General features: G+C 63.5%; 2 protein-coding genes across 2 annotated transcripts; one reads left to right on the top strand and one right to left on the bottom strand.

Annotated features, from left to right (window-relative positions):
• The first annotated feature begins 1,540 nt into the window (after positions 1 to 1,540).
• LOC150014048 (ATPase family AAA domain-containing protein 3) lies at positions 1,541 to 18,331 on the top strand. The gene is made up of 16 exons (XM_090268440.1): positions 1,541 to 1,839; positions 3,794 to 3,870; positions 4,147 to 4,248; positions 4,581 to 4,640; positions 4,836 to 4,905; positions 5,145 to 5,310; positions 5,423 to 5,492; positions 7,919 to 8,074; positions 8,701 to 8,757; positions 8,887 to 9,012; positions 9,310 to 9,434; positions 9,725 to 9,776; positions 10,097 to 10,167; positions 11,003 to 11,170; positions 12,308 to 12,416; positions 18,081 to 18,331. Exons 1-16 carry the CDS (start codon positions 1,638 to 1,640, stop codon positions 18,243 to 18,245), a joined length of 1,776 nt encoding a protein of 591 aa, XP_090124566.1. The 5' UTR covers positions 1,541 to 1,637; the 3' UTR covers positions 18,246 to 18,331.
• A 499-nt stretch (positions 18,332 to 18,830) lies between these two features.
• TMEM240 (transmembrane protein 240) lies at positions 18,831 to 24,935 on the bottom strand. The gene is made up of 4 exons (XM_090268441.1): positions 24,623 to 24,935; positions 24,231 to 24,337; positions 19,859 to 20,067; positions 18,831 to 19,563 (listed from the first exon to the last, which is right to left on the bottom strand). Exons 1-4 carry the CDS (start codon positions 24,677 to 24,679, stop codon positions 19,415 to 19,417), a joined length of 522 nt encoding a protein of 173 aa, XP_090124567.1. The 5' UTR covers positions 24,680 to 24,935; the 3' UTR covers positions 18,831 to 19,414.
• Between the last annotated feature and the right edge of the window lie 279 nt (positions 24,936 to 25,214).

The raw sequence follows: 25,214 nt of genomic DNA on the forward strand, positions 1-25,214 counted from the left end.
GCGCGGACCAGAGCTTGGGCCTTTTCCCCAGCTCCTCTCCACCCACCCCCCGCCGGCTGGCGCTGGCGCAGGACTAGTGCATGAAAACCTTGACGAGGGCCACTGGGGGGTATCTGGCTGGGAAGCTCATTTGGTTTTTCTCTTCATTTTGGAGGAAAAAAAATCACAGAATTGTCATTGATTCCCCCCACCCCCATTTTTATTCAGGCGTACAACTGTTTTCAATCCGGTGGGGAAACTCACTCCATATATAGTAGTCTCTCTAGATCGCGGTGCACTTATCACGGCCTCACTGTACCGCGGGATTTTTAAAAATATATTTAATTATTTATCGCGGATTTTTCGCTCTATCGCGGGATTTTGCGGTACTGTATACGTATATTGTTAAAGTTATGTAGGTGTAAGAGTGTAGAATATGTTTAAGAACACAAGTAGTGTTTATAAAAGTGGGGGAAAGGTTAATAAGGGACCGGGAACGGTTTATAAGTGTGTGGGAAGGGTCTATAAAGCCTTAAAATATATATAAATGCTAAAATAAATGTAAGGTTCCTACTTCGCGGATTTTCACCTGTCGCGGGGGGTCTAGAACGTAATACCCGCGATAAGTGAGGGAATCCTGTAATTCCAGGAACTCAGTCAATTCTATAAGGAAAGAGCCTTTGGGAGTTGCCAAGCGAAAGTCCTCCCCAGTCAGTGACCAGAAGCCAGGGCCCTGAGTTCTACAGCCAGGGCGCCCTCTGTGGGGCTTTGGGGGGACCTGCCCTGCCTTTGCAGACTTCCGCGGTTGGAGATCTGTCATCTGTCCCCCTCCGCTGTGAGCCACTTCTGAATGACACAAAGACTCACACAACCACCGACCACTGTGCCTCGCTGAGACAGCGGAGGTGGCGGGAGACTGGCCTGGGACCGCGCCCTACCCTTCCGTCACTGTTCTGAGCACAGCCTCACGCTCCAAGGCAGGGCTCGCCCCGCGCCCGCCCGCCGCGCGCACGCTCCATCCCCTCCCCACGCCCGCGCCGCGCCAGAGCCACGTGGCCGCGGGCGTGGGTCGGTGCAGGCGGCATTCGGAGGGGCCGCTGGGCCCTTGGTGTCGAGGCCCTTCCGCGCGCCCCAGGTGGGGTTTTCCCCCCGCCAGTCAGCTGCCTCCCGCAGGCTCTTCCTCTCACAGTCTCTCCTGTCCAGGACTCACATCAAGAACCCTCTGCTGTCTCGATATCTGCCTCTCCGCCGCCGCCATGGCTGGACTTCTGCGAGCGCCCGCCCATAGCAACGGGACGCCGTTGCTACTTGGGACTGACGTATCCCAGGGCTCACTGGCTTCCCAGCCCATGAATTTGTCCCTGACCGAACACCGTAACCTGGGGCCCCGCCCCTCCCCCTGGAGGCCCGCCCACAGAGCCAGTTTCGGCAATCGCAGAGCCGACTTCGGTGACGTTATGGCAACCGTAGCCAATCCGAGGGCCTCACGCAAGACAGGGGCCCTCACACGGTTCGCGGCCCAGGAGGAAAAGGGGTGTGTCGCGCCTGCGCAGTTGCTCTGACCGCCGGCTCAGATCGCGTGGGGACTGTTTCGAGTCGCGCGCTTCAGCTCGGCTTCGGGTCCCGGCGGCCGCTGCGGCACGCGACGCTCGCGGGCTATGTCGTGGCTCTTCGGCATCAAAGGCCCCAAGGGTGAAGGTGATGGGCCACCGCTGCCCCTGCCGCCCGCGAAGCCTGGGGCCGAGGGCGGCGGGGACCGTGGAGCGGGAGACCGATCGGCGCCCAAGGACAAATGGAGCAACTTCGACCCGACGGGCCTGGAGCGCGCGGCCAAGGCGGCGCGCGAGCTGGAGCACTCGCGTGAGTGCGGCGTGGGCGAGGGCCAGGGCGGGGCGGGGTCGGTGCCGGACGGGCGCTTCTCCGCGGAGGGCCGGTCCATGGAGCGCCTGTAGCCCCTCCGTCATCTGAGCGCTGGAGCGGCCAGTGGCTGCGGGCAGTCCGCCCCGTCAGGCGAGCGCACTGGCCTCCGGGAGTGCACGCGCCCGGCTACCGTGCGCACAGGCAGGCAGCGTCGGGACCCCGTCACCCTTGGCGCCTTCCCGGCTGCCACGTGCCCTGCCGCTGGGGAGCCCGGCGCAGAGAGGCCTCTGAGAAGCTGCGGGGAGCCGGCCACGGGGCTGGGCTCGGGCTGGTCTTCGGTTCCGGCCGCGCGCGGGAGCTCCGTCCCCGCTGGCCGCCTGCACGTGGTCCGGCCAAGGCGTGGCCAGCCCGGGGTCCCTTCGTGGCGGCTGCCAGCAGGTTTCCGCTTAAAGGAAGCGTGGCGGGGTTAGCGGTCTCAGGGAGAGCATCGCAGACTTGCGTGTGTTCGGGGGCCACGTTAGCTTTCGGGGAGGCAGGGGTCACATGGCGCTGGCGCAGCCTGAGGACCCTCCGGACCGGGGCCCGCGAGCCGCCGCGGACTGGAGCTCCACTGAACCCCGTCTTTCCCCCGACTTCCCTTTGTCCTGCGGCTTCAACCATTTGTCTCGGACTGTAGTGCGGCTAAGAGCCTGGACGTAGCAGATGCAGAGTGAGCACCGTTCGAAGGGTGCCAGGACTCTCGAACTCTGGTTTCCGCGGACGTGCCCTTTTATGAAGGGAGACCCTGTAGAGAGATGTGAGGGCGGAAGCGGAACCTTCCGCGGGGCCTGGAGCCTCAGCCCCGCCCGCCCCCGGGGCTGCGGGCCTGTCTGGACAAAGGTCCCTGGGCCTGCCTGGCTCTCGGGTCCTGGAGGGACGTTCAGAACACCCAGACATTCGGGTCCAGGCCGAGGGCCGCCTGTTATGCCTGGCTGGGCCACGCTCACCCCAGAATGCGTGAGTTAACTTCTGTGTGTGTGTGTGTTTAAGGTTTTACTTATTTCTTTTTAGAGAGAGGGGAAGCGAGGGAGAGGGAGAGAAACATCCATGTGTGGGTGCCTCTCGCGTGCCCCCAACTGGGGACCTGGCCCGCAGCCCAGGCTGTGCCCTGACTGGGGATTGAACCTGCGACCCTGTGGTTCACAGGCCGGCGCTCAGTCCACTGAGCCGCACCAGCCAGGGCTCGTCATGGTGGGTTGAGAAACAGTGTCCTCCAAGCACATGGGACTATGACAGACTTCTGGCTGGTTTCTTGTCACAGGCTTAGTTGGGGGACACTTTGTGCCCCAGCTCCTGTAGGGTTCCACCCACTTACGAAGTCCAGAATGTCAAAGTTCTTCCCACTTTTAGGAGGGGACCCCCAACTGTTGGCTCCCCCTCCACATGGTTATACAGGCTGTGCGAGTAGCCTTGGGTGTGTGAGGGGCAGCTTCGGGGCCTCCCTCCTTCTTCCTGCTCATGCCTCTGAGTGGCTCCCCCTTTTCCTACCCCTGAACATTCTCCACCTGGGTCCCCAGGGCCTCTCTGCTGTCCCACTGCCAAGCCTTCACTTCCACACCAAGTAACATGTCCTCAGGTACCACCACCTGGAGTTACGGTCCCCACATCTGGTGATTATCCACTATCCACGGGCTTGCTTTTGTTCTGTAGGGAAAGGACCGCTGTGTGGACCTCAGTGGGCAGGGTCAGCCTTTCTCATGGAGCCTCTGGAGTGGGATGGCCCCGGGCGATGGGCCCTTGCACCGGCTGGAGGGTCTTTCTCTTGGGGGTGGAGCAGGCAGAGGTGGCAGTTGCTGGGCAGGGTCTCAGCAGAAGGGGAGTGGGGAGATCAGTGGTCTCCCTGGCACCCCCTTGGCAGCAAGAAGCTTGCCTGGTGCCCACGTGACCTAAGGCCCGCCCTCTGCACTCCCCGCAGGACACGCCAAAGAGGCCCTGAGCCTGGCGCAGATGCAGGAGCAGACGCTGCAGCTGGAGCAGCAGTCCAAGATCAAAGTGAGTGGTGGCCGCAGGGCCGGGGGGGTTGAGGAGCAAGGGGGTGCACGCAGGGTGTGGGGCCGGGGTGCTGCCTTCCGTGGTCAGCTGGCGGGAGACAGCAAGGCCAGAGACCAGCCTGGCCGTATGCTGAGTTCCTGCAACAGAATCTGTGCCCAGGCGTGTGCGCCTCCTGAGCACTCACGGGAGTGGGAGAGGCTGGTCCCGCAGGGTCATCCCGAGCGGGAGACCCGAATGGAGGCCTGCGGGCTGAGCCTCAGCCGCGTGTGTCCGCAGGAGTACGAAGCCGCTGTGGAGCAGCTCAAGAGCGAGCAGATCCGCGTGCAGGCCGAGGAGCGCAGGAAGACCCTGAGTGAGGAGACGCGGCAGCACCAGGCCGTAAGGGCTGCAGGGCCACGCAAGCACCCGGAGGCCTGGGTGACCCGGGGAGGGGCAGGGGCCCGGGGACGCGCCGTGGTCCTGTGTGCAGACAGGGGCTCCTGTTTACCCGTCGAGGCCCTGGGGCCTTGGCTCAGGCACCTGAGGCCCACGGGTCCCGCTGCGCTGAGTGTGGCAGGAGCCCGTGTGTGGTTGAGAATGCGGGTGGGGCTGGGTGGCTTCTCCGAGGCCCCAGCACCCAGCGCGGTCCAGGCTGGGGCGCACACGTTGGTTCCGGGCCGTCCGCCGGCCTCTCCGGCCGCGCTGTGGTCACCCCGCCCCCTCCCTCCTAGAGGGCGCAGTACCAGGACAAGCTGGCCCGGCAGCGCTATGACGACCAGCTGAGGCAGCAGGTGAGCCGGCCTGCCCCTCAGTGCGCGCGCGCCCCTGCTGCGTGGGGACCCGCGCCAGCCTGGGTGGGCCATCCCCGCAAGGGCCTGCACCCCTGGAGTGCTGGGTGCTCCCCGTGCTGAAGCAGCTGGCCCCTCGGGTGGGTGCTGACCGATTTCTAATTTCGAGAGCTTTCCCATTTTCTCGTGGCTTCTCAGCAACTTCTCAATGAGGAGAACTTACGGAAGCAGGAGGAGTCTGTGCAGAAGCAGGAGGCCATGAGGCGAGGTGAGCGGTCAGCGCAGCCGGAGCCTGAGGGCCTGGGGGGCCGTGGCCGCGGGCGGGCGCCGCTGAAGGCCCTCCGAGCGCCATGCTTCCCGAGTCCTGCGGTGGGGCTGCAAAGTGGGAAGCGGTGGGCCGGGCGTTCCGGGCTCGCTGTTCTGTGCCCTGCGCCCTTGGGGTCCCCTGTGAGAGGGGTGCCTGGGCCTCGGGGCTCTGCATTCAGGGCTCCCTCCTGTCCGCGGCAGCCACCGTGGAGCGGGAGATGGAGCTGCGGCACAAGAACGAGATGCTGCGGGTGGAGGCCGAGGCGCGGGCCCGGGCAAAGGCCGAGCGCGAGAATGCGGACCTCATCCGGGAGCAGATGCGCCTGCAGGCCGCCGAGCGCCGCCAGACCATCCTGGAGTCCATCAGGTGAGGCTGCGCCTGGGCCCCGCCGGCCGACGGGGGTGGGGGTGGGGGCGGCCTCCCTCCAGCCACACGCAGGGCCCAGTGCCGCCCACTCACGTCAGCGCTTCCCCCCCAGGACGGCGGGCACCCTATTTGGAGAAGGATTCCGTGCCTTTGTGACAGACTGGGACAGAGTGACAGCTACGGTGAGCGCCGCTGCCCCCACAAGCGCTGGGCGTGGCGGCGCCTCGGGGTTTGGGCACTTGGAACAGTTCCGCGTTGACGCCGGTAGTGTCGGGTCAGGGGCGGCGGGTCTCCAGCCCTCCGGCTACAGGGGCGCCGCGGGAAGGGGCTGCTGGAGGGTCATTGCCTTCGCCTTCAGCGGGCGTGACTGGAGAGCTGCCCGGCAGCCTCGGCGGTGGGACCTACCTGAGACGGGGCTGGGGGTGGGGGTGGGGGGGTGTCACAGGTCGTGCTGGGGAGGCCCCTTCAAACCGAGCTTCCGTGGGGTCTCCACTGCCCAGCAGGAAGCGGAGCTGGCCTGCGGTCTGTGCCCCGCGCTGCAGGGCTGGGTCGGCGGCAGGGGGAGCCCCGGAAACGCTCTGGCTGCCGGGCGCTGCTGCGCGTGGGTCCAGGCCGAGGCCCGGGGTCCCGACGGGCTGGGACGGCGCGCATGCCGATGCCCAGCGCGGCGCCAGCGGGCGAGCAGCAGCTGGGTGTCCCAAGGCACCGGTGTTCCTGGGGCCCTTCCACAAGGTCCCGCTGCGGGCGTGGTTCCCGTCTCACTCTGGGGACAGAGGGCAGGGTGAGGACAGGCAGGGGCTGCAGTGTCCCGGGAGGACGGTCAGCGGGCCCCCCGGCAGGCGCCCTCACAGCCAGTCAGACTAGAGGTTCTTTAAACGGCCGAGGAGCTGCGCACCTGGCAGCGGCGTGCGTGAGCGCAGGCTCCTGTCCCGCCCTGCTCACACTGCTGTGCGCACGTGCCAGGGCCCGGCTGCTTCAAGTTGGGGGTCCGCTCTGAGCCTCAGCCGCCACCTCTGCCCCCTCCTTGTGTTCCCTGCTTCCCACGGCACAGCCGGCCGCCAGGGCTGCTGCCTCCTGCCCCGCCTCGTGCCGCCCCTCGTGCAGCTGCTCAGAGGGTTCCCGGGAGGGAGGTCTGGGCCGGGGCTGTTCTGCAAAGACTGGGTTTGGCTCCGAGTCCTCGGTGTCCCCGCCCGGCTCCCAGGAGGTGCTCAGGGCCTGCTCTGTGTGTCGCCTGGGAACACTGTCCCGGGGACGAGCCTGTCAGTGTTGCTGGGAGCTGTCGCGTGGTGACATCAGAGCTGGCCAGCCCGCTGACCGGCCAGTTAGTTTGGTAAAGGAATCCGTGGCGCTGGCTTGCCTCGTGTCCTGGAGCGGTGGAGCTTCTCTGGAAGGGGGGACGGCGTCCCGGAGCCGCCACGCTCAGCCCTGCCGAGGCCTCAGCCGCGGAGGAAGCGGCGGCTCCCAGCCAGGGCCTCGCGCACTTGCTCGCCGGCCTGACCGAGAGCTTCGCAGGAAGGGAAGCGCGGGCTTCGAGGAGGTTAACAAACCTGCAGGAGGAGCCAGGCTCGCGTCCCTGGGCCTTTGCCGGGCGCGCGTGGTGGCTGCTTTTCGCCGTCCACTCGCGGGCCCAGCGCTGTCCTGCTGACTTGGAGCCTAGTCTGCGGAAGGCCAGAGAGCCCTGAGGTTCTCGTGGGCAGAGTCGGGGGGAAGAGGGGCCTGGGTGAGGCGCGAGTGGCTGTGCTTCCAGCTGGTCCTGCCGCTCTGACCGGGGAGGCAGCCCGCGGTGCTGGGCCCCTGACCGTCGGCGCCTCCTCCCGGCGCTGGCTGCTGGGAGGCTGGTTCTGCACGGCAGAGCAGGTCCCGTTCTGGGGCGCTTGCTGAGCCAGCTGCAGGGGCCACTGAGGGGGGCACCGGGCAGAGGGGGAGCCCGAGGGACGCCGGCTCCGAGGCCCAGGGCGCTCGTTCCTGGGCTCCTGCCCGTGCCCTCGGCCCTTTGCAGGACCCGCATTCTGCCCGTTTGGAGGCGGTCGTTGCCCCTGGTTAGTCTGACGTGCATTGGGCCGCCCTCCTGTCCATGAATTGAGTGTGTGTCTTCCAAGCTGGGAGGACGCGCAGACGGGGGTACGGCCGAGAGGAAGCAGGGTGACGTGAGGCTGCTGGGGTCTGCGCCCCCTCTTCTCCCCGTCCCAGCTAAGAACCTGGTTCACGTGGCCTAAGTCATTGTCCCCCCGCAGTGGCCCATCTGTTTATTTTGTAGGGAATAGTTTTAGTTCCATTTGCAGATCTTGGTGTAGGTTCTGGGAGCCTCTGCATCTCCTGGTCATGTGCCCGCTGACCGAGCTCCCACCCTGGCATTGGGTTCATCCTCCAGCAGCCTGTTGGGGCCCCTGTGGGCTGGAAGCTCCCCCTGTCCTGCTGGAACACGTCCTCCAGTAGCTTTCTGAGGAACGGGGTGTATCCTGCCTTGTGCATGGTGTGAAGTTGATGCTGCTGGGGATGTGACCCCTGCCGGCACTTGGCACGGGATGGAAGAGGTATTGAGGGCTCGGGGTTGACTGTGGGGTGGCGCGGTGGTGGGCGACACTCGCCTCCTTCTGCCCTGCTGTAGGTGGCAGGGCTGACACTGCTGGCTGTCGGGGTCTATTCCGCCAAGAACGCCACGTTGGTGGCCGGGCGGTACATCGAGGCCCGTCTGGGGAAGCCCTCCCTGGTGAGGGAGACCTCTCGGATCACGGTGCTGGAGGCCCTGCGGCACCCCCTGCAGGTAACGGAGGGGCCCTCTGTGGGGGAGACCCTGTCCTCTCTGGAGCAATGTCCTGCCCACTCCTGGCGCGGCAGCCACACACCCCGTGTCCCCTTTCCCTTCTTTACCCGAACACCGTCCTTTTCTCCTTCATGTGGGGTGTGCATTTGACCGCCCCCCCCAGAGGCTGTCCTTGGGGGTCTGTCCAAGCCTACACGGGGAGCCTCATCCCAGTCAGGATGTCCCCCTGGGTCCGTTGATGCAACCGCCCCTTGGGTTGTCTCTGGGTGCTTACAAGCTGCTGGGTCCTGTGTGCCCTTTTCCCGTGAGAGCAGTGGTTGGGAGTAACGGTGTCAGCCGCACCCCGCCCCCCCGCCCAGGGAAGCGGCCCCCTACCCAGTGTCGACCCTACGAGGCCTGTTCGTCCACGAGCTGTGATCTCTGTATTGACCGCAATGTGGTGACTGAGGGAGCAGGAAGCCAACAGCGGGCCTGGATGCCGCCCAGCCCAGCTACACTGGCCGCCTGCCGTGGTCACGTGCATCCTGGCCGGGGGCCTCGGGCACTTCTGTTCCTGCGTGGCATGCTGGCAGCTGTACAGTGGGCTGCGCCAGTGACCCGATGACCCTGACCATCTGTCCCCGCAGGTCGGCAGGCGGCTCCTCAGTAAACCTCAGGATGCCCTGGAGGGTGTGGTCCTCAGTGTAAGTGGCACTGCCCGCTCTGTGCGCCCGGCCGGGGATAAGCCGCCACTCCCACTGGCCTCGGCACTCGGGAGGGACCGGCCCGGCAGCAGAGCGTCCCCCAGACTGAGCCACCCTGTCCCCTGGTAGCCCAGCCTGGAGGCGCGTGTGCGGGACATCGCCATCGCAACCAGGAACACCAAGAGGAACCGCAGCCTGTACAGGAACGTCCTGATGTACGGGCCTCCCGGGACTGGCAAGACACTGTTTGCCAAGGTGAGACGTGGCCCGTCCTGGGCGTTGCACCTGCCCAGATGCCGGGGGTCCTGAGCAGGGCTCTGTGGGTGGCAGCCTGTCCCCTCAAGGGCTGTCTCTTCACTCGGGCACCTGCCCAGCAGACACGGAGGTGTGGGCAGAGTGTGGACCGGGCCTGCCTTAGGGGAGGGGAAGGCTGTGCTTGCCTCCCCGTCAGCCCCAGCCCCTCCTTGCACCGCACCCCCTCCGCCTCCCAGCTCTGCCTGTGTCCTGCCCCGCATCTGCCCACCCCACCCCTGCCTTCTGCCTTCTCTCCAGAAACTCGCGCTGCACTCAGGCATGGACTACGCCATCATGACGGGTGGGGATGTGGCCCCCATGGGGCGGGACGGTGTGACTGCCATGCACAAGGTCTTCGATTGGGCCAGCACCAGCCGGCGAGGGTGAGCGGGCCCCTCCCGACCCAGGCCCAGCTCCCAGTGGCCACTGCTCTGTCTCTGGGAAGGGTGGCAACACTCCCGGCAGCACCCGGAGGGTGGGGCGCTCACTGCATGCGGTTCCGGTGGCCGGGTAGCTCATTCAGCGCCAGGTGAGGGTGTCCTGCGTGCTCCGGCCGCTTTCTCCCGATGTCGGCGCCTGGCATGCCTCAGCCCAGGGTGAGGGCTGGGTTTCCAGGCGCTGAGAGTGGCATCGTGTGTGCTGGCCCCGCCTCACGCATGCCCCCCGCCCCCAGCCTCCTCCTCTTTGTGGATGAAGCAGACGCCTTCCTCAGGAAGCGAGCAACCGTGAGTATTCGGGAAGCTCCTTCCTAGCGGTGGGGGGGCCTGGCGTCCCGGCTCCCTCTGTGCCTTCTGGGAGGGTCGTGGCTGAGGCCCGGCCCAACCTGCTCCTCAGCGGCGCGTCCTTTCTACAGTTTGTTTGGGAAGCAGAAGTTGTATCTGTGGCATTGTTTAGACTCTCCTTAAAGTCAAGTTTCAGTCTTCACGTTTGGGTCCCTGGAGCCGTCGTGCCCTTAGGGCAGACACACCGCCTTTCGGGGGCTGCCTACAGCCCGCTGCTGCTCGGGCTGGTGGTGCGGGCCTGACGCCGGCACTTGTCTCCGCAGGAGAAGATCAGCGAGGACCTCAGGGCCACCCTGAACGCCTTCCTGCACCGGACAGGCCAGCACAGCAGCAAGTGAGGGCCGCCCGCCGGCACGGGCCCCACACCGGGGAGGCCGAGGCTCTGCCCTGCTCCCGCCGCGGCTGCGGCAGGCACACGCTCGTCTGTGTGGCCGTGGCTCCTCCCAGCGTCCCCGGCCCGGACCTTTCCAGGTCTTCAGTTCATGCAGAGTGCTTAGGCCCCCCTGAGAAGACTTGCTGGGGTGTCTCAGGCAGAGCTGGGCAGCAAGGCCACTACCCCTGGTACCTCTGGCCGTCCCCCAGAGACGGGCTGTCAGGGCAGGGGCCCCACAGCCGGTACCCTGGGGCACAGATGCCCAGAGAGGGGGCTAGCTGCTCCCAATCCCCTAGACATGCTCTTCTGTATCAGCGAGGCCCCTCCAGCCCCCCCCCCCCCCCCACTGGCCACCAAGGGGGCGCCAGCCCTGTTGGTGACACGACCCTCAGCTGCTGCGGCTGAGAACCGGGAGCCGTTGTGTGTCCCTGCTGAGTTGCACAGGATGGGGCTGGTGAATGGGGAGGCAGGGCCCTTCTGCTCAGATGAACCCCAGACTCTATAAAACCCAGCTTTTGGGTTGGGGGGGTTAGAGGTCTGTCTCAGACGCTGGGCTCCCTGTCCCTCCCGCACATAGTGAGGCTTGTCCGGGCACCCATCATCCCGCTGGTCAGAGAAGTATGAAATCGGGGCCAGGACAGAACTGGGGGAGGGAAGGGTAGGCGGCGGAGGGCGGTGCAGGGCCTTACAAGGCGGCCAAGTGGGGTCTGCCAGAAAGCCGCCCTGCGTGGGTCTGAGGCCCGCGCCCCGGGAGCTTGGCTCTGGAGCCCCTCAGCTCTCTGTCTGTCGGCCACAGGTTCATGCTGGTCCTGGCCAGCAACCAGCCCGAGCAGTTCGACTGGGCCATCAACGACCGCATCGACGAGATAGTCAGCTTCGACCTGCCGCGGCTGGGGGAGCGGGAGCGCCTGGTGAGAATGTATTTTGACAAGTATGTTCTTAAACCAGCCACAGAAGGAAAGCAGTAAGTGTCCTGGGCAGCCCGCGTCGCTTCCCTGCCACACCGGGGTCCTCCCAGCACCGCCTCCAGTGGTGACCCCCACACCCCCGCTCCTGGGTCGCGCACTGCGCTCCAACCCTAACCCGGTGGCTTTATGAGGGTCTCCGGGCGGGATCATGTGCAGCTTCGTCGCTGGAGGCCCTGCCGCGCCCCCACCCACCTGCTGCCCCTCCTCCACCCTCGGCTCCCTGTCTGCCTGCCCGGCCCCATGCTCCCCCCGGCTCCTCTCCAGCTCTTCGTGGTGACAGTCCGTTACCCTGTACGCCTAGTCTCCCCGTCCTTTTCTGCTCCACAGAGTGCCGTTGGCAGACGGGCCCCAGGTCGCAGTCAGGCCTGTGTAGTGAGGGGCCACGGTGTCCAGCTGCAGACGCTCACAGAGCCGCGCTGAGACTGCCGTGCGCTGCCCTCCCTGACGCGCGGGGGCCTGGGAACCTGCGCCAGCACGCCGCACGGCCCTTCGGGAAGCCCCGGGCGGCGCCCTCCGCTCGGCCCAGGCCACGCCGCACTCGGGTTGTCTGGAGTGCTCCAGATACGCAGAGGCTGGGCCGTTCCCAGCGCCTCCAAGGGACAGCTCCCAGCGGCGCTGACCTGGATCCCGGCTGCCGTCGGCAGCTTCTGCTCCAGATGGCCCAGCCCGCCTCCCGCCCCGTGCTGCTGGGCCGCCTCCTCCCTGTGCCCTCGCTGCCTCCCCTACGCCCACTCCCCACTGGTCATCCCAGTTGGACGCTTGGGGGACGGCTCAGGGCGCACTGGGGTTCCAGCTTGAACTTGGCTCCAACTCACAGTATCCGTTTCCCCACCTTTGGTTTCCCGACGCAGGTGTCACTGTCCTGCAGTCTGGGTGCTGGGCAGGGTCTGGCATGAGAAGGACATGGTCATCACCCAGGGCAGTGGCAGGGCCCCGCGTTCTCGCACGTCCTGACCAGCACAGCGGCCCCCGCAGCATGTCACCCCAGCGTCCTCACTGTCCAGCCCCCAACCTGGACCCCCTCCATGGGGCGTCCCTCCCTCTGTGTGGGAGTCGTGGGGCCCCCACAGGCCTCTGGCCTTGCCCTGAGTCCCGGGATGCCCCAGCGTCACGCGGGAACTCCTCTTTACCAGGCGCTTGAAGCTGGCCCAGTTTGACTACGGGAAGAAGTGCTCGGAGATTGCACAGCTGACAGAGGGCATGTCGGGCCGGGAGCTCTCCCAGCTCGCGGTGGCCTGGCAGGTGAGTGGGGGCGGCGCCCTGAGCGCGTGGGTGGGACAAGCGCGGAGGCCCCTGGAGTTGCATGAAGGCTGTGCTGCCTCTGCTCCCCATGGGGCGTTTCTGTGGAAGGATCACCGGCACAGAAGAGACCGGCTGCTCTAGGTCCCCGCCACCCCCTGCCTCTGCCATCACAGCGGAGGGGGCAGGGCCCCTCATTCTCCAGATCAGAGGGGCTCTCTGAGGTCAGACGGGGTCGTCTGGAAATGAGCCTCGTGCTTTGCAGGCATCAAAGTCTCCTGGGCTCAGTGTCTCAGCAACGACTGGACTGTCCCAGCCGGGGCCCAGGCAGTTGGTGCAGGTGGCCCCCGGGGGTCAGGGGGACCAGCCAGGCTTGGGCACATCCCGTGAGCTGTCTCTGGGCTCCTCGGGATGGGGTGAGGAGCCAGGAAGTGACTGGCTGATACACTGTCAGGCGGAGCTGACGGCTGGCGTTCAGGGTCCTCTGCTCCTGGGTCTGGCGGCGAGGATGGGTTCACTGTGATCTCGCCGGCAGCCTCCCCCACGCCAGGCAACTTCATCCGCGTGTCGTCCTCGGCACACAGGCAGGGGGCTCCATGACTCCCGGACCGTCCGCTTCCCTCTGAGACGGTCCAGCAGCCCTCTTGGCGGCATTGGCCCCCGGCTGCTGAGGAGGGAGCCTGGTCAGGCGAGGCTGCTGTGGCTGGTGTCAGTGGCCTGCGCAGCGCTGGCTCTGGTGTCTGTCCTGGCCGTGTGACAGCCTGACCACTGTGAACTTACAACCGCTTGTACAGGACAGTGTGTCCTGTTGAGTAAGTGCACGTCTGCCTCGATTTGGACACCCGAACTCAGGCATGCAGGGACCACGTTCGAATGAACTGAGCTGTGCTGCTGTGACAAGTAGCCCTAGGTTGCCAACTTGTCCCCAGTGGGTCAGCTGGGGGCTCTGCTCCCGGCCATCCTCAAGCAGGACCCAGGCCTGTGTCATGGCTGTTCCCACGGCCCACACAGTGGAGGACAGACGTCCTAGCTCGGCAGGTGGCTTCACCACACACTCACTTCTGGTTCTGCAGGGGGACACGTCAGACCAGGGAACCGCCATGGTGCGGTTCTGACGAGGGCCACCTCCTCGCTGTGTCTTCCCGGCAGACAGGGCTGTCTGGTGTCTCCTAATAAGGACACCCATCCCGTGGGGTTAGGACCCCACCTAAATCCCACCCGTCGGGAAGGACTGTGGCGACCTCCCTCTCTGCAGGGCTGGGGTTGTGCCCACCTGCCCGACCTCCAGGCTGGAAGCCCGGGCCCCCCTGCAGTGCTCTTGCTGACGAAGTGTCTGCCTCTTACCACCTGGGGCCACGTCCTGGGGACAGCTGCTCACCCACCATCCTGACCATTTCTGCACACACAGCTCAGCGGAGTGAGCACATTCCCCCCCGTCATGCAGCCGCCGCCACCGCCCTCTCCAGACTCTCCGTCTGCCCGCACTGCACCTCTGTCCCCAGTGGACACTCCCCCCCGCCCCCGCACACCGGCTGCTCTCTGTCCCTGAGGGCCTGACTCTTCCCGGGACCTCCTGGGAGCCTCAGTCCTTCTGTCCTTCTGTGCCTGGCTCGTGTCACTCAGCATGACGTCCTCCGGTCCCTCCGCTTGTAGAAAGTGTCAGTTTCCTTCAGGCTGAGTCGCTCCCTTGTGTGTGTGTGAGGGAGAGACTTCCCTTCCTATCCGTGGCTGGATGCGGATGGTGTTTAACTCGTGGCGCCCGTGGGCAGGGCTGCCGTGGGGGGCGCAGCTACCTCTGAAACCCCGCTTTTGATTCCTTTGGGGACACACCCAGAAGTGGGGGTGCTGGCTGCCGTGGCCGTTTATGCACAGTCTTGCATTCCCACCAGCAGCGCACAGGGTCCATCGCTCACACCCCAGACACCTGTCACTCCTCTTTGTTTGGACGGCAGCCGTTCTGACAGCTGCAGATGAGATGAGCGCTGCGTTTCTGGGGGGTGAGTGATGTGGAGCGGCTCTTCGTGGCCTTGGCCGCCCACACGGCCTCTGAGAGGAACATGAGTTCGGTTCCTTCGTCACTGGGATTGGGTTTGGTTTGTGTTGTTGAGGTAGGAGTCCTCGACATACTCTGGAGGGAAACCCCTGTCACGGGTGTGGTTTGCAGGTATTTTTCCTGTTCTGTGGGTGCCTGTTTCTCTGGGGATTGCCCTTCGATGCACAGTCTTGTTTCGGTGAAGCCGTTTGCCGCTTTCCTTCCTGTGTCTCCTGTGCTATCCGGTGGTCGCAGAGAGATCACTGCATGGCCTGCCGTCTGGGCGCCTCTCTCCTGTTTCCTTCTGAGCTTTTATAGTTTGATGTCAGACAGTGAGGTATTGGACCCATCTAGTTAACTTTTGTGCGTGGTGTGAGGTGGGGGCCCGACTTCATTCTCCGCGTGCACACGCCCAGCCCTCCCAGCACCGTTTGTTGAAAACAGGGTCCTCTCTGTCACGGCGCCCTTGTTGGAAAGCGTTGACCGTCGGCGTGAGGGTCCCGCCCGGGCCTCTGTTCCGCCCCGTGTCTGTCTCGATGCCAGAACCACATCGTAGCTGCAGCAGGTTTTACACCAGGACGTGTGGGGCCTCCAACTCTGTTGTTCTTGCTCAAGATTGCTCTGCCTTGAGATTCCATGTGAATCTGAGGATTTCCTTTTAAAAATTTTGTGTCTGCAGATGGCTTTGTGTAGCAGTGACAATGTGACAGTATGAAGTTTCCCAAAGCATGAACGCAGATACCTATGTTTCGGTGGCTTAATTTCTTTCAGCAACATTTTGTAGTTTTTAGTATATAAGTCTTTCACCTCTTTAGTTAGTTCCTAGGCATTTTATTCTTTTTAATGCAGTTGTTAAAGGAATTACATTTTAACTTTCCAGATTGTTTGATTGGTTTTTGTGTATTCATTTTGTATCCTGCAACTTTAAAAAAAAAAGATTTTATTTATCTATTTTTAGAGAAAGGGGAAGGGAGAGAGAAAGAGAGGGAGAGAAACATCAATGTGTGGTTGCCTCTTGCAAGCCCCCAAACCCGGGACTCTGCCCTCAACCCAGGCCTGTGCCCTGACTGGGAATCGAACCTACGACTGGTTCACAGGCTGGTGCTCAGTCCACTGAGCCACCCCAGCCAGGGCTGTATCCTGCAACTTTGCTGAATTATTTTAACAGTTTCTTGGGGGAATTTTAGGATTTCGTACATAAAAGCTCATATCACTTGTACAACAGATACTTTTATTCTTTTCCAATCTGGATCCCTTTTTTTCTTTTTCTTGCCCAATTGCTCTGGCTAGAACTTCTAATCCTGTGCTGAGTAGAAGTGAGAGCAGTATCCTTGTCTGGTTCCTGATCTTGGAGGAAAAGCTTTCAGTCTTTCACATTGATAGATGTTTATGGTGGGTTTTCCATTTGTGGCCTTTATCATATTGAGAGAATTTCCTTCTATTTCTAGTTTATTGAGCGTTTTCATCAAGTAAGGGGTCAGATTTTGCCACATGCTTTTTCTGCATCTTCTGAGGTGATGGTTGGTGTGTGTCTGTCCTTGATGGTGTATCTCTGTCCTTGCTTTGTCCCCTGCGTGTGTATCATGTTGGTTGGTTTTCCCATGTTGAGACCTGCAGCAGTCCCACCTGCTCCCAGTGTCAGCCGGCGTTTTGCTGAGGACTTTTGTGTCTGTGTTTATGAGGAATGTTGCCCTGTAGCTGCGTCCCTCGTTGGCTCTGGCTTGTTGCCGGGTTGTGGCCTCCTGGAGTGAGTGAGGCAGCCTTTCCTGCCCTTACAGCTTTTCGGAGGAGCTTTAGAGAGCTGGTGTTATTACTTCTTTAAGCATCTGATAGACGTCACCAGTGAAGACACCAAGTCCAGAGCATGCTGTGTTTTTTAAAGAAATTTTTTAGTTTTGAGTAATTCCAGGTTCACAGATCAGTTGCCAGGACAACCTAGAAGCCCCCAGGTTGTGTCTTGTCACGAGCAGTTCCACCTAGACTTGACCTTCCCCAGGACCCTACCCAGGACACCCCATTGTATTTAGTCACCACGCCTCCTCCTCCTCTGGCTCCTCTGGGCCGTGACAGCTCCTCAGATGCTCTTGTGTTTCATGACCCTGGCAGTTTTGGGGATGCTGGTCAGGTGTTGTATGCAATGCTTCTCATTAAGTTTGATTTATTTTCTTGTGATTAGACTGGGATCATGGGGTTTTTGAAAGGAAACCCCAGAGGTGAGGTATCCTCTTGTCACATCATTTCTGGGGCACCTGATACCCACAGCATCACAGAGTGCTGTCCTGAGTCACCTGGCTAAGGTGGCAGCTGCCATAGTCAAGTCACTGTTTCCCCCTTTTCCTCATTTGTTTGGAGGTGCATCACTAAGCCCATCCTTCCCTCTTTGGGGGGACATGGCTGCCCAGGGGCTCTGGGGTTCTGGAAGGGGCACCTGCATTCTCTCCCTGCCTCTGCCTGCCAGGGAAGCCTGCAGCTGCTTCCAGACCCTGACCCACTTGGTCCCCTGGGCTGGAGGGCTCCCCTTGGGGTCACCCCTGTCTTCACTACTTTTCAGGGCCCATGTGCTCCTCAGGGGAGGTCGTAGGGCAGCCCCCTCTCTTCACAGCCTAGGCCGGGCCCTGAGCAAGGTGACTAGAATGACTGGTCATCTCAGATTGGGGGTGGGTGGAACTCATTCACAATGCCCCACATGGGTTCAGGCCCCTGCTTGGTCAGAGTAAAAGGCAGGGTGACAGGAAGCAGGTGGGGTACTGGGGCATCTGGAAGGGGAGGTGATGCGGATCACAGTGGGGCCTAATTAACTGAACTTAGGTGCCCCCACCCAGGTGTCTGCCCAGTTTGGGGCGAAGCGTCCTGAGCATTGGGAATGCAGAGCTGCTGGGCAGCGGCTGGCTCTCCGTGGCCCGTGGTTCTGGAAGGCCTGCAGAGATGGTGGGGCCCCGTGAGAGGCAGGTCCTGGTGGACCAGGGCTGCTCAGGGTTCATGGGCAGCTGGGTCTGGTGGGGCCACTCTGACCCCATCAGAATAGCTGGGGCTTCTGCCTGAGGACCCTTCTCTCCTGTCTGTGTCAGGGGGCACCTGTCCCCCAAGCGGCCTGTGGTGGCTCTATCACCTGCCCTGGTGCTGGGGGCAGCTCTGCTGTCTGAGAAGCAGGGCCCTCCAGGTTTGCAGCGGGGGGCTGGGTTGCCTCCTGGGCCTTAGCCTGGACTTTCTAATTTAAGAAGGTCGTTGAGAAGCTCAGTGGAATGGGCCAGGGCCAGGGGCCGGTGGGTGGGGCAGGGCTGGAGCAGCTGTGGACTGCGGGTTACCTGTGAGCAGGCGTGCGGGCGCACGTGTGGGCACTGAGGCGGGGTGTGTGCTGTGAGTGGGTGGGAGCATGGGCCGGCCGGCTGCTGGTGGACCCACATCCCCAGCTTTGCTCCCACCTGCCCCCACCCTGAACAGGGCCATCTCCCAGAAAAGGACTCATGGGTGGAGGGAAGCAACGTGGCGCTGGGGCCAGCCAAGCCATCTCGTCCCGGAGCCTGGCCCTGGTCTCCAGGGTGGGTGACCCCTGGTACCTGGAGGTCTCCAGAAACCTGAGGCTGGGAGACTCCATCCCGTGGGTGCCTGGCCTCAGCTTCCTCCTTCCCTGCTAGGCCATGGCCTATGCCTCAGAGGACGGGGTCCTCACCGAGGCCATGATGGACGCCCGGGTCCGGGACGCCATCCAGCAGCACCAGCAGAAGATGCAGTGGCTGAAGGTGGAGGGAGCCGGGCCTGAGGGCAGCCAGCCCCCACTCCCAAGTGCACGGACTGAGTGATCCAGGGACCCTGGGGCACACTGGCCAGACTGCAGCTGCAAGACAGCACCAAGGTGCCCCCATCTCCCGGGGGTCATGGGGGTGCTGCACAGCTGCCCCTCCCCGACATTTTAATATTCCTCCGGTCAGGGCAAGGGCAGCATTAAAGGCCTGTGCCTGGGGAGGGTCAGGCTGGGCTGCTGGGCCGTGTGTCTCCAGGCCAGGCCCAAGGGCAGCAGCCAGGCCGACCCCGCCCCGATGGCAGGTTGTCACTGTGGTGGTGACCAACAGTGTGGGAGCCTGACCTGGCCCAGTCTCACCTGGAACCAGAACCCCCTGAGGGCTGAGCAGAGCAGGCCCTGGGGTGCCCTTTACGCCTTTGACCCGTACCGGAGACTGGAGACCTGACCTGCTGGCTAGGGTCACTCGGTGCTGGGGAACTGCCCTGGCCCGGAAGACCCGTAGCCCTCCCTCTTTTGGAGCTGGGGTCTTTGTCCAGACTCTAATAAAAACTTTGACACCATACCTCAGTGTCTGGTCTTAGCTGATGTAAGGGGCAGGGCTTGAAGGGGTCACCAGGTCAGAGGTGAAAAAAGAGGCGGAGGCTGGAGCTTTCTGGATAATTTACTGACCAGCAGGGTTGGGGGTCACAGTGAGGCACTCACCAGGGATGCCCTGGGCAGGGTGGCCGCACGTGCCACAGTGGGGCCCAGGGGCCTTATTGCTGCTGGGCCGGGGCCTCCCCCAGGCCCCCGCCCCCCACCCCTCCCCCATTGTGGCCCGCGGACGCACACGTCCCATGCACATGCTCCCGTGTGCAGACGTAGGTGCGGCCGGGGTCCGGCCCCCTTCCCTGCCCAGACCATCTCCCGGCCTCCCCTCCACCAGAACGGGAAGGACACGGGCACACAGGAAACAGCCGGTTTTAAGTAACACGTCGTCCCAGGCCAGGTGCAGGCTGGACTGCAGGACATGGGGCCCCCGCTGCCCCAAGACCCTGCGCCCTGCCTGGCCCTGGAGACCGGGGTCCTGCCCCCAGACCGGCCCCACCCCGACACCTTTATAAAAAGAAGAGGAGACAGCACCTTCCGCTGGACACGCCGGCGGCCGGGGTGCCCTGGCCCAGGCGGCCGTCCAGTCCCGTGTATGTGGGCGCGGTGGCCGGCGGCCCCACGAGTCCTGCACGCGGCTCAAAGGTGCCGCGGGCTCGGGTGGCCGTTGTGGTAGAGTTTCTGCTTCACGTGCACCATGTTCCCGGCCGCCTCTTCGAAGGGCCTGTGCGGCCGCCGGCCGAGCTCCCGCAGGTTGCACAGCTTGGGCAGCCAGGTCCACGAGCCATCTGCGGGGGGCGTGGTCAGGGGCCGAGGTCAGGCGGGGCGGGGCCTGGCGGTGGGTGTGGCCGGGGCGGGGCCGGAGGGACGTGCCGCGAAGGGGCGTGGCGTTGGTGTGAAGGCTGGGGCGGGGCCTGTTGTGGACGGGGCGTGGCACTGGGGGGCGGGTCTGCGGTCAGGGTGGGTCCAGTGTGCTTTGGGGCGCGGTGTGCAAGGTCCGGCCCAAAGGGCTCGAGGGGGCGCGGCCCTGGGCTGTGCGTGGGGGGTGGGGCAGGGCTGCCCGCAGGTCCAAGCCTGACTCACCGTAGCGCCGGCCAGCCCTCCAGGCGCGCACGGCGCAGTGCAGGACGCCGTCCATCCACACCAGGAACCAGCTGATGCAGAAACCGAGCAGCAGCCCCAGCATGAGGTCGATCTCCTGCTTGGTGACGTTGTCTGTCACGAAGTAGTTCTCGGAGGCGTCCACCACTGACTGGTCCCCGTCGTATGGGATCACGTAGTGGATGTGGTGCCTGGGGGCGGCAGGGCGGGCTGGCACCTCTCCCGCGGGGCGCGCGGGGATCCCTGCTGGGGTCTTTGAAGCAGCCCTTGTGGGAGCTGAGGTCCAGAAGGGGCCTGCGGACTCGCCCAGGGCCCCAGTCCCCGGGCGGAGGCTGCCCAGAGGGTGGCAGTGTGCGACATCAGTGGTCAGAGTGAAGACGAGGAGCTGGCCGAGGGTGCGTGCGCCCTCCCTCCTCTGCGGCCTGAGGCTCATCAATGACCCTGACAGGGTCACAGGAACAGTGCAGGTGGACCAGTCCAGGGTGAGGGCCCAGGGCAGGGTGTCCCTGTCTGGTAACATGGTCAAAGCCCACCTGCTGGACACAGGGCTGATGCAGCTCCTCTGGGACCATCCCTCTGGCCTCCCTCCAGCTCGACACTAACTAGCCTTTTCTTCGGCTTCCACTGCAGGCAAAGCCAGGTGCTGCCAGCCTGCCCTGGGCCTCCGATATCCCTTCTCCTCTGTCCCCGATTCTCTGATTCTCTGTCCAGTGCCCCATCCTGTCATCCCCTCTCCTGGGGTGCCCCCTGGCCTACGCCCTGTTCGGGTCTGCATGTCCTGCAGCCGCTTTGCTGCTCTGGATGGACGATGGGATGGCAGCACTACAGTTCTCCAGGGTTCATTGGCCCATGGCCCCTGCCCTGCATCCCAGCACCCCCAAGGCCTGGGCTGTGCCCCTCAGCCTCCCCTCCCTCCACTGGCCAGACTGGGGCTACTGAACCCTTCAGGCCCTTGCTTGCCTCTGAGGTCCACATTAAATCCTCCCTACAAGGCTCCCTCAAGCCTCAAACCTGCCAGAATACCCTCCTCCTCCAGGAAGTCCTCTGGGGCCTGTGATCCCAGATGGTGTGGCCCTGCTCAGGAGGCCACACGCAGGACAATAGATTCTGGGCTCATGCCCCACACTCCCCACTGTCAAGAGAGCCTGGGATCCAAGACACAGTGGGGTCCATGAAGCCTGAGCCGCCAGGCATCCTTGCTGGCTACTAGAGCTCCTCTTGACTGGCAGTGCAGGGGCCAGCCTGGGGTTCTTCTGCCCGGGAGGCCCCCTCTCCTGGTTCTCCCTCTTCCCCAGGCCCCTTTGCTGGCTTCTCCAACTCTCCACCCCCACCTCTTAACGCCCCTGCCGCCCACGCCACACCCTGCACGTCTGCTCCGAGCTCCAGCTGCCTGCTTGGCGTCTCCACTTGGGATCTATAGACACCTCAGACTCTCACCTAAAAATAGGTCCTCCCTCCCCAAGCTGGCTTCTCCCATCTTCCCTTCAGTTAGATGCTGACACCTCCGCTTGGTCTTCAGTGGAGCCAGGTCCTCGTTTCCTACTCCCTGGCCTTGCTTCACTCCCCACCAGCGAAGACTTCCTCAAAATGAAAAACCCGCCTGTTCCCCCTGACCTTGTGCCCCCGCTGCACCCACATTGGCCACATGGTGACTTCCTCCCAGTGGAGTCAGGGGAGCCCTGGAGCCCCAAACCCAACCCAGGGGAATGGCAGCAGGCAGGCTTCTACTGGGTCAGTCAGCAAGGACTGCCTGACGCCTGGCAGCCACTGCTTATCTGATCAGTTTGGCATTAGCCGTTATGAATCATCAATAAGTGATGGAAAACGACAATCACCTAGAATGTGCAGCAAGCAGCTGCCAGGCCCCCAGGAGAGGATGCCCTCTGTGAGCCATTGCCCCTACAGGGGCTGGTAACACTGAACATCACCCCCCTCTCCTGCCACCCCAGCCTTTGGGGTCCAGGACCTCTGATGAGGTCCCCCTCAGGGCAACGGCTTCCTACCGCTGGATACACCGCTGGTCAGGGCAGGACACTTCAAGGACTGGGCTGCCAACAGAGCCCGATGCCCCTGGTGCTCTGCGGGAAGGACGATGCGAGGCCCAACTATCCCAGGTGGCTCAGGGTCCCCGAGGGCTGGAGAGCAGTCTGTGCCCCTGTTGCTGGCCTGGTGCCTGCAGCTCCTCCCCTGCCCCTTCCTTGCCATCCTTCCTCCAACACAGGCCCCTGGGGGCAGGGGCTCAGGTCTCCCACGTGCACATGTATTTCCATGATGTGCACATGCATGTGTCCTGCCTGGACCAAGCATGCCGCATGTGTTTACCTGAGGTCCAATGCATGTCATGTATACATGCCGGCCACATGCACAGGACATGGCATGTATACCATGGACTCAGCCCATGAGCTCCACATGTGTGCATGTGCATGCTTGCCAACGCACGAGCACGGTGGGTATCCCACGGAGAGGCACATGCATGTGGCTTTGCACAGTCACCCTCTCTGTGGGTGCTGTGGCACATGCATGAGTTTGTGTGCACAGACACCACCTGCTGGCACACATGCTTTGGAGCATAACATACATGTCCTCTGCATAAAGTTTTCCATACAGGTATGTAGAAGGCCCACATTTTGTGTGCATGTTTACTCTGTACATGGTGTGTACACACATGGGTAGAGTCCATTGTGGCAATGCACATACATGGTTTATACACAGATATCCCATGTACGGAACTACTCTGCTGAGTTGCTGGACCAACATGGAGCACGCTGATCACTGTATATTGTAGTATATACATGTTCTGGGCATACACATGTATGTTGTCAATAAATATTTTGTAAACTAAATTTACATATCCTGCATGGAGGAAAGTGTACAAAGCACACATGTGGACACACACACAGAAACATTCTATGTCTATAGCAGGTGTGGCTTTCCATGTTCTCAGTGTCCAAAGACATGCTAACCTGTACACACTTGTCCAGCTCGGCATGTACCTTGTCGATATCTGTTCACATGAATTCACAAGTACTCTGGACACTGCATATGACGCGCGCACACCTGTGCACATACACTCTGAAAACATCCTGTCTGCCCTCAGTATGAGGTCACAGGCACATGGATGCTGCTCACAACAGCTCACACATGTAAAATGTGTGTTCCTAGTGCTTCCAGAGCTCAGAGTCGGGGCCCAGCACGGCGCCACCACCAGCCCCGGGAGGGCCCCCAGGGCCCCTGAGTCCACATCCAGTCACAGTCATGGCCGCCCCAGGAGGTAATGAACCGACCCCCTGCTTTTCCTTAGCGTGGGGTCGTGTGCCCCTGGCAGGAACTCACGCGTCTCTGGGGAAGTGTGGCCACTCAGGAAACACTCTCGATGGTTCTGGGCCAACACAGGAGAGGACTGTTTGTGCTGCCGCCCCGACCTGCCCCACTGCGCGGCTCTGCTTCAGCACCCACGGGTATGGAGCGTGTCGAGTGAGGAGTGAAGCCCGCTCGACTCTCACCCCCACGCCCGCCACATGTGCACGTCTGGAGCAGGGGCCCAGGTCGGGGGTGAGAAGCATGGGTTCTGGGGTGCGCGCCCCATCCCTTACTAGCTGGGTGACTTTGGGCAACTCGACCCGCTCAAGCCTCTGTCCACACGAGGGTGTCCTGGGGGTGAGGGCGTGCATGCGGACATGCGTGTGCTGTGTACCCACATGTATATGCACAGACGGTACACACATTCGCGTCTCATGAGATGTTTATTTCGTACACGGACGTACAGACATGCATGGCCAGGAGGACGCCATCATTACATGTGCACAGGATGGGGGTCACAGCGGGTGGAGGGGCCTGGGCTCTCCACACTCTCTGAGTGACCTTGAGCAAGCTCCACCCCCTCGCCTCAGTTCCTCCTCTGTACCATGAGGGGGTTGGGCCCTGCCCACCTAGACCGGCTGCACTTCCCTGTACCTGGCTTCCAGGAAAGTTCATGCAGGGTCCAGGGCGGAGGCTGCTCTGCTCTGTGGGCACAGCCCTGTTCAGGGCCTTCAGCAGGCCAGGCTGGGCTGCTGCTTTCCTGGCCTCCAGGCCCTGGACCAGGAGGCCTGGGCCTGTTCTGCCCATCACCCTCACTCTCAGGCGTTTGGGGAGGGGTCCTGACTGACTCAGGCCAGGCATGCATCCCCTGCCCCTCCCCAGGTGCCCACGGAGGCTCGAGAGTCCTTCCCCCACCCAGGCCTGGCGCCGCACTCAGCAGCCCCTCCGGCCTAGTGCGGCCCTTCACAGGCCTGCCCATGGCTCCCCGCACCCCAGTGGGCCCTGCGCCCACACATGTGTGATCACGCGTGTGCCCCGCTGGGCACAGACTCACCGGCCACAGTTGCAGTGGCAGACGCGGTCCTCGCCCCGCAAGTGCGGGAGGATGTAGTTGTGGAATCGGTCCAGCAGCGCGTTCATGTCCATCAAGCACGCGATGGCCTGGAAGAGCCCATGACCGGTCAGAGCCCAGGAGCGGCCGGGCCGGGGTGTCCAGGTGGGGGCGGGGGCGCGCAGGCAGAGGAGTGGGGAAGCGGAGGCCGAGGGGTGGGGGAACGCAGGCCGGAGACTGAGGGTGCTCAGGGGCAGCTCGGAATGGGGAGCGCAGGCAGGGCAGGGGGAGCGCAGGCCGCGCGGGCCGGTAAACAAGGCGCGGGAGGGGGAGGCGGCGGGCGGCGCGCGGGCGCGGGAGGCGGGCGCGGGCGCGCGGGAAGCCCCTCCGCTCACCATCACGATCGACGCCCCCAGAATCATGAAGATCATGGTGTTCGCGCTCATGGACATCGGGCGGGGCCGGGTCGGGCCGGAGCGCCGCCCCCCGGCCCCGGCGCCCCCCCGGCCCCGGCCCGATGCTGAGCCCCCGGCCCCTCCGCAGAGGTCAGCGCGCCGCGCACCCACCGCCGCGGGCCGGGTAAGAGGCGCAAGCCGGGGGCGCGGGGCACGGGACGCAGCCGCTTCGGGGTCGTTCGGCTGCCCGGCCACCGCGCTCGCAGCGCTCCGCTCCGCCCTCGGCCGTGCCTCCCTCCCTTCCTCCCCGCGCGCGCTCCGGCCCCCTCTCCCTGCGCGCCCGCCTCCGGGAGGGACCACACGGCCGCCCCGCCCCCGGACGCCCGCCCGACCCCTCCCCGGGGCATCTGGTCAGTAGGAACCCTGAGGTGCTGCCTGGTGACCCTGGAGCCCAGCCCACGTCCCGCCCCGAATGGCATCCAGGAGAGTCTGGGGTTCCGCTCCCTCCGCTTCTCCCCACTCGTCAGCTCAGGTTCCTCCCCTGGGCCCCTGGGGTCACCGTGAGGGGCGCTGGGCAGCATCGGCCGCTCCT

This window comes from Furipterus horrens, unplaced genomic scaffold (genome assembly GCF_987537825.1).
Source record: "Furipterus horrens unplaced genomic scaffold, mFurHor1.1.pri manual_scaffold_3, whole genome shotgun sequence".
NCBI classification, from domain to species: Eukaryota; Metazoa; Chordata; class Mammalia; order Chiroptera; family Furipteridae; genus Furipterus; species Furipterus horrens.

Bases quoted from the DNA above. Each gene is read 5' to 3' on its own strand.
- TMEM240 (XM_090268441.1), bottom strand. From the start codon at position 24,679: ATGTCCATGAGCGCGAACACCATGATCTTCATGATTCTGGGGGCGTCG. The intron at 24,338-24,622 runs GTGAGCGGAGGG...GGGCTCTTCCAG, and splicing joins TGGGGGCGTCGATCGTGATG to GCCATCGCGTGCTTGATGGA. The intron at 20,068-24,230 runs GTGAGTCTGTGC...TGCCGCCCCCAG, and splicing joins TGCCACTGCAACTGTGGCCG to GCACCACATCCACTACGTGA.
- LOC150014048 (XM_090268440.1), top strand. From the start codon at position 1,638: ATGTCGTGGCTCTTCGGCATCAAAGGCCCCAAGGGTGAAGGTGATGGG. The intron at 8,758-8,886 runs GTAAGTGGCACT...GTCCCCTGGTAG, and splicing joins TGGAGGGTGTGGTCCTCAGT to CCCAGCCTGGAGGCGCGTGT. The intron at 9,777-10,096 runs GTGAGTATTCGG...TTGTCTCCGCAG, and splicing joins TCCTCAGGAAGCGAGCAACC to GAGAAGATCAGCGAGGACCT.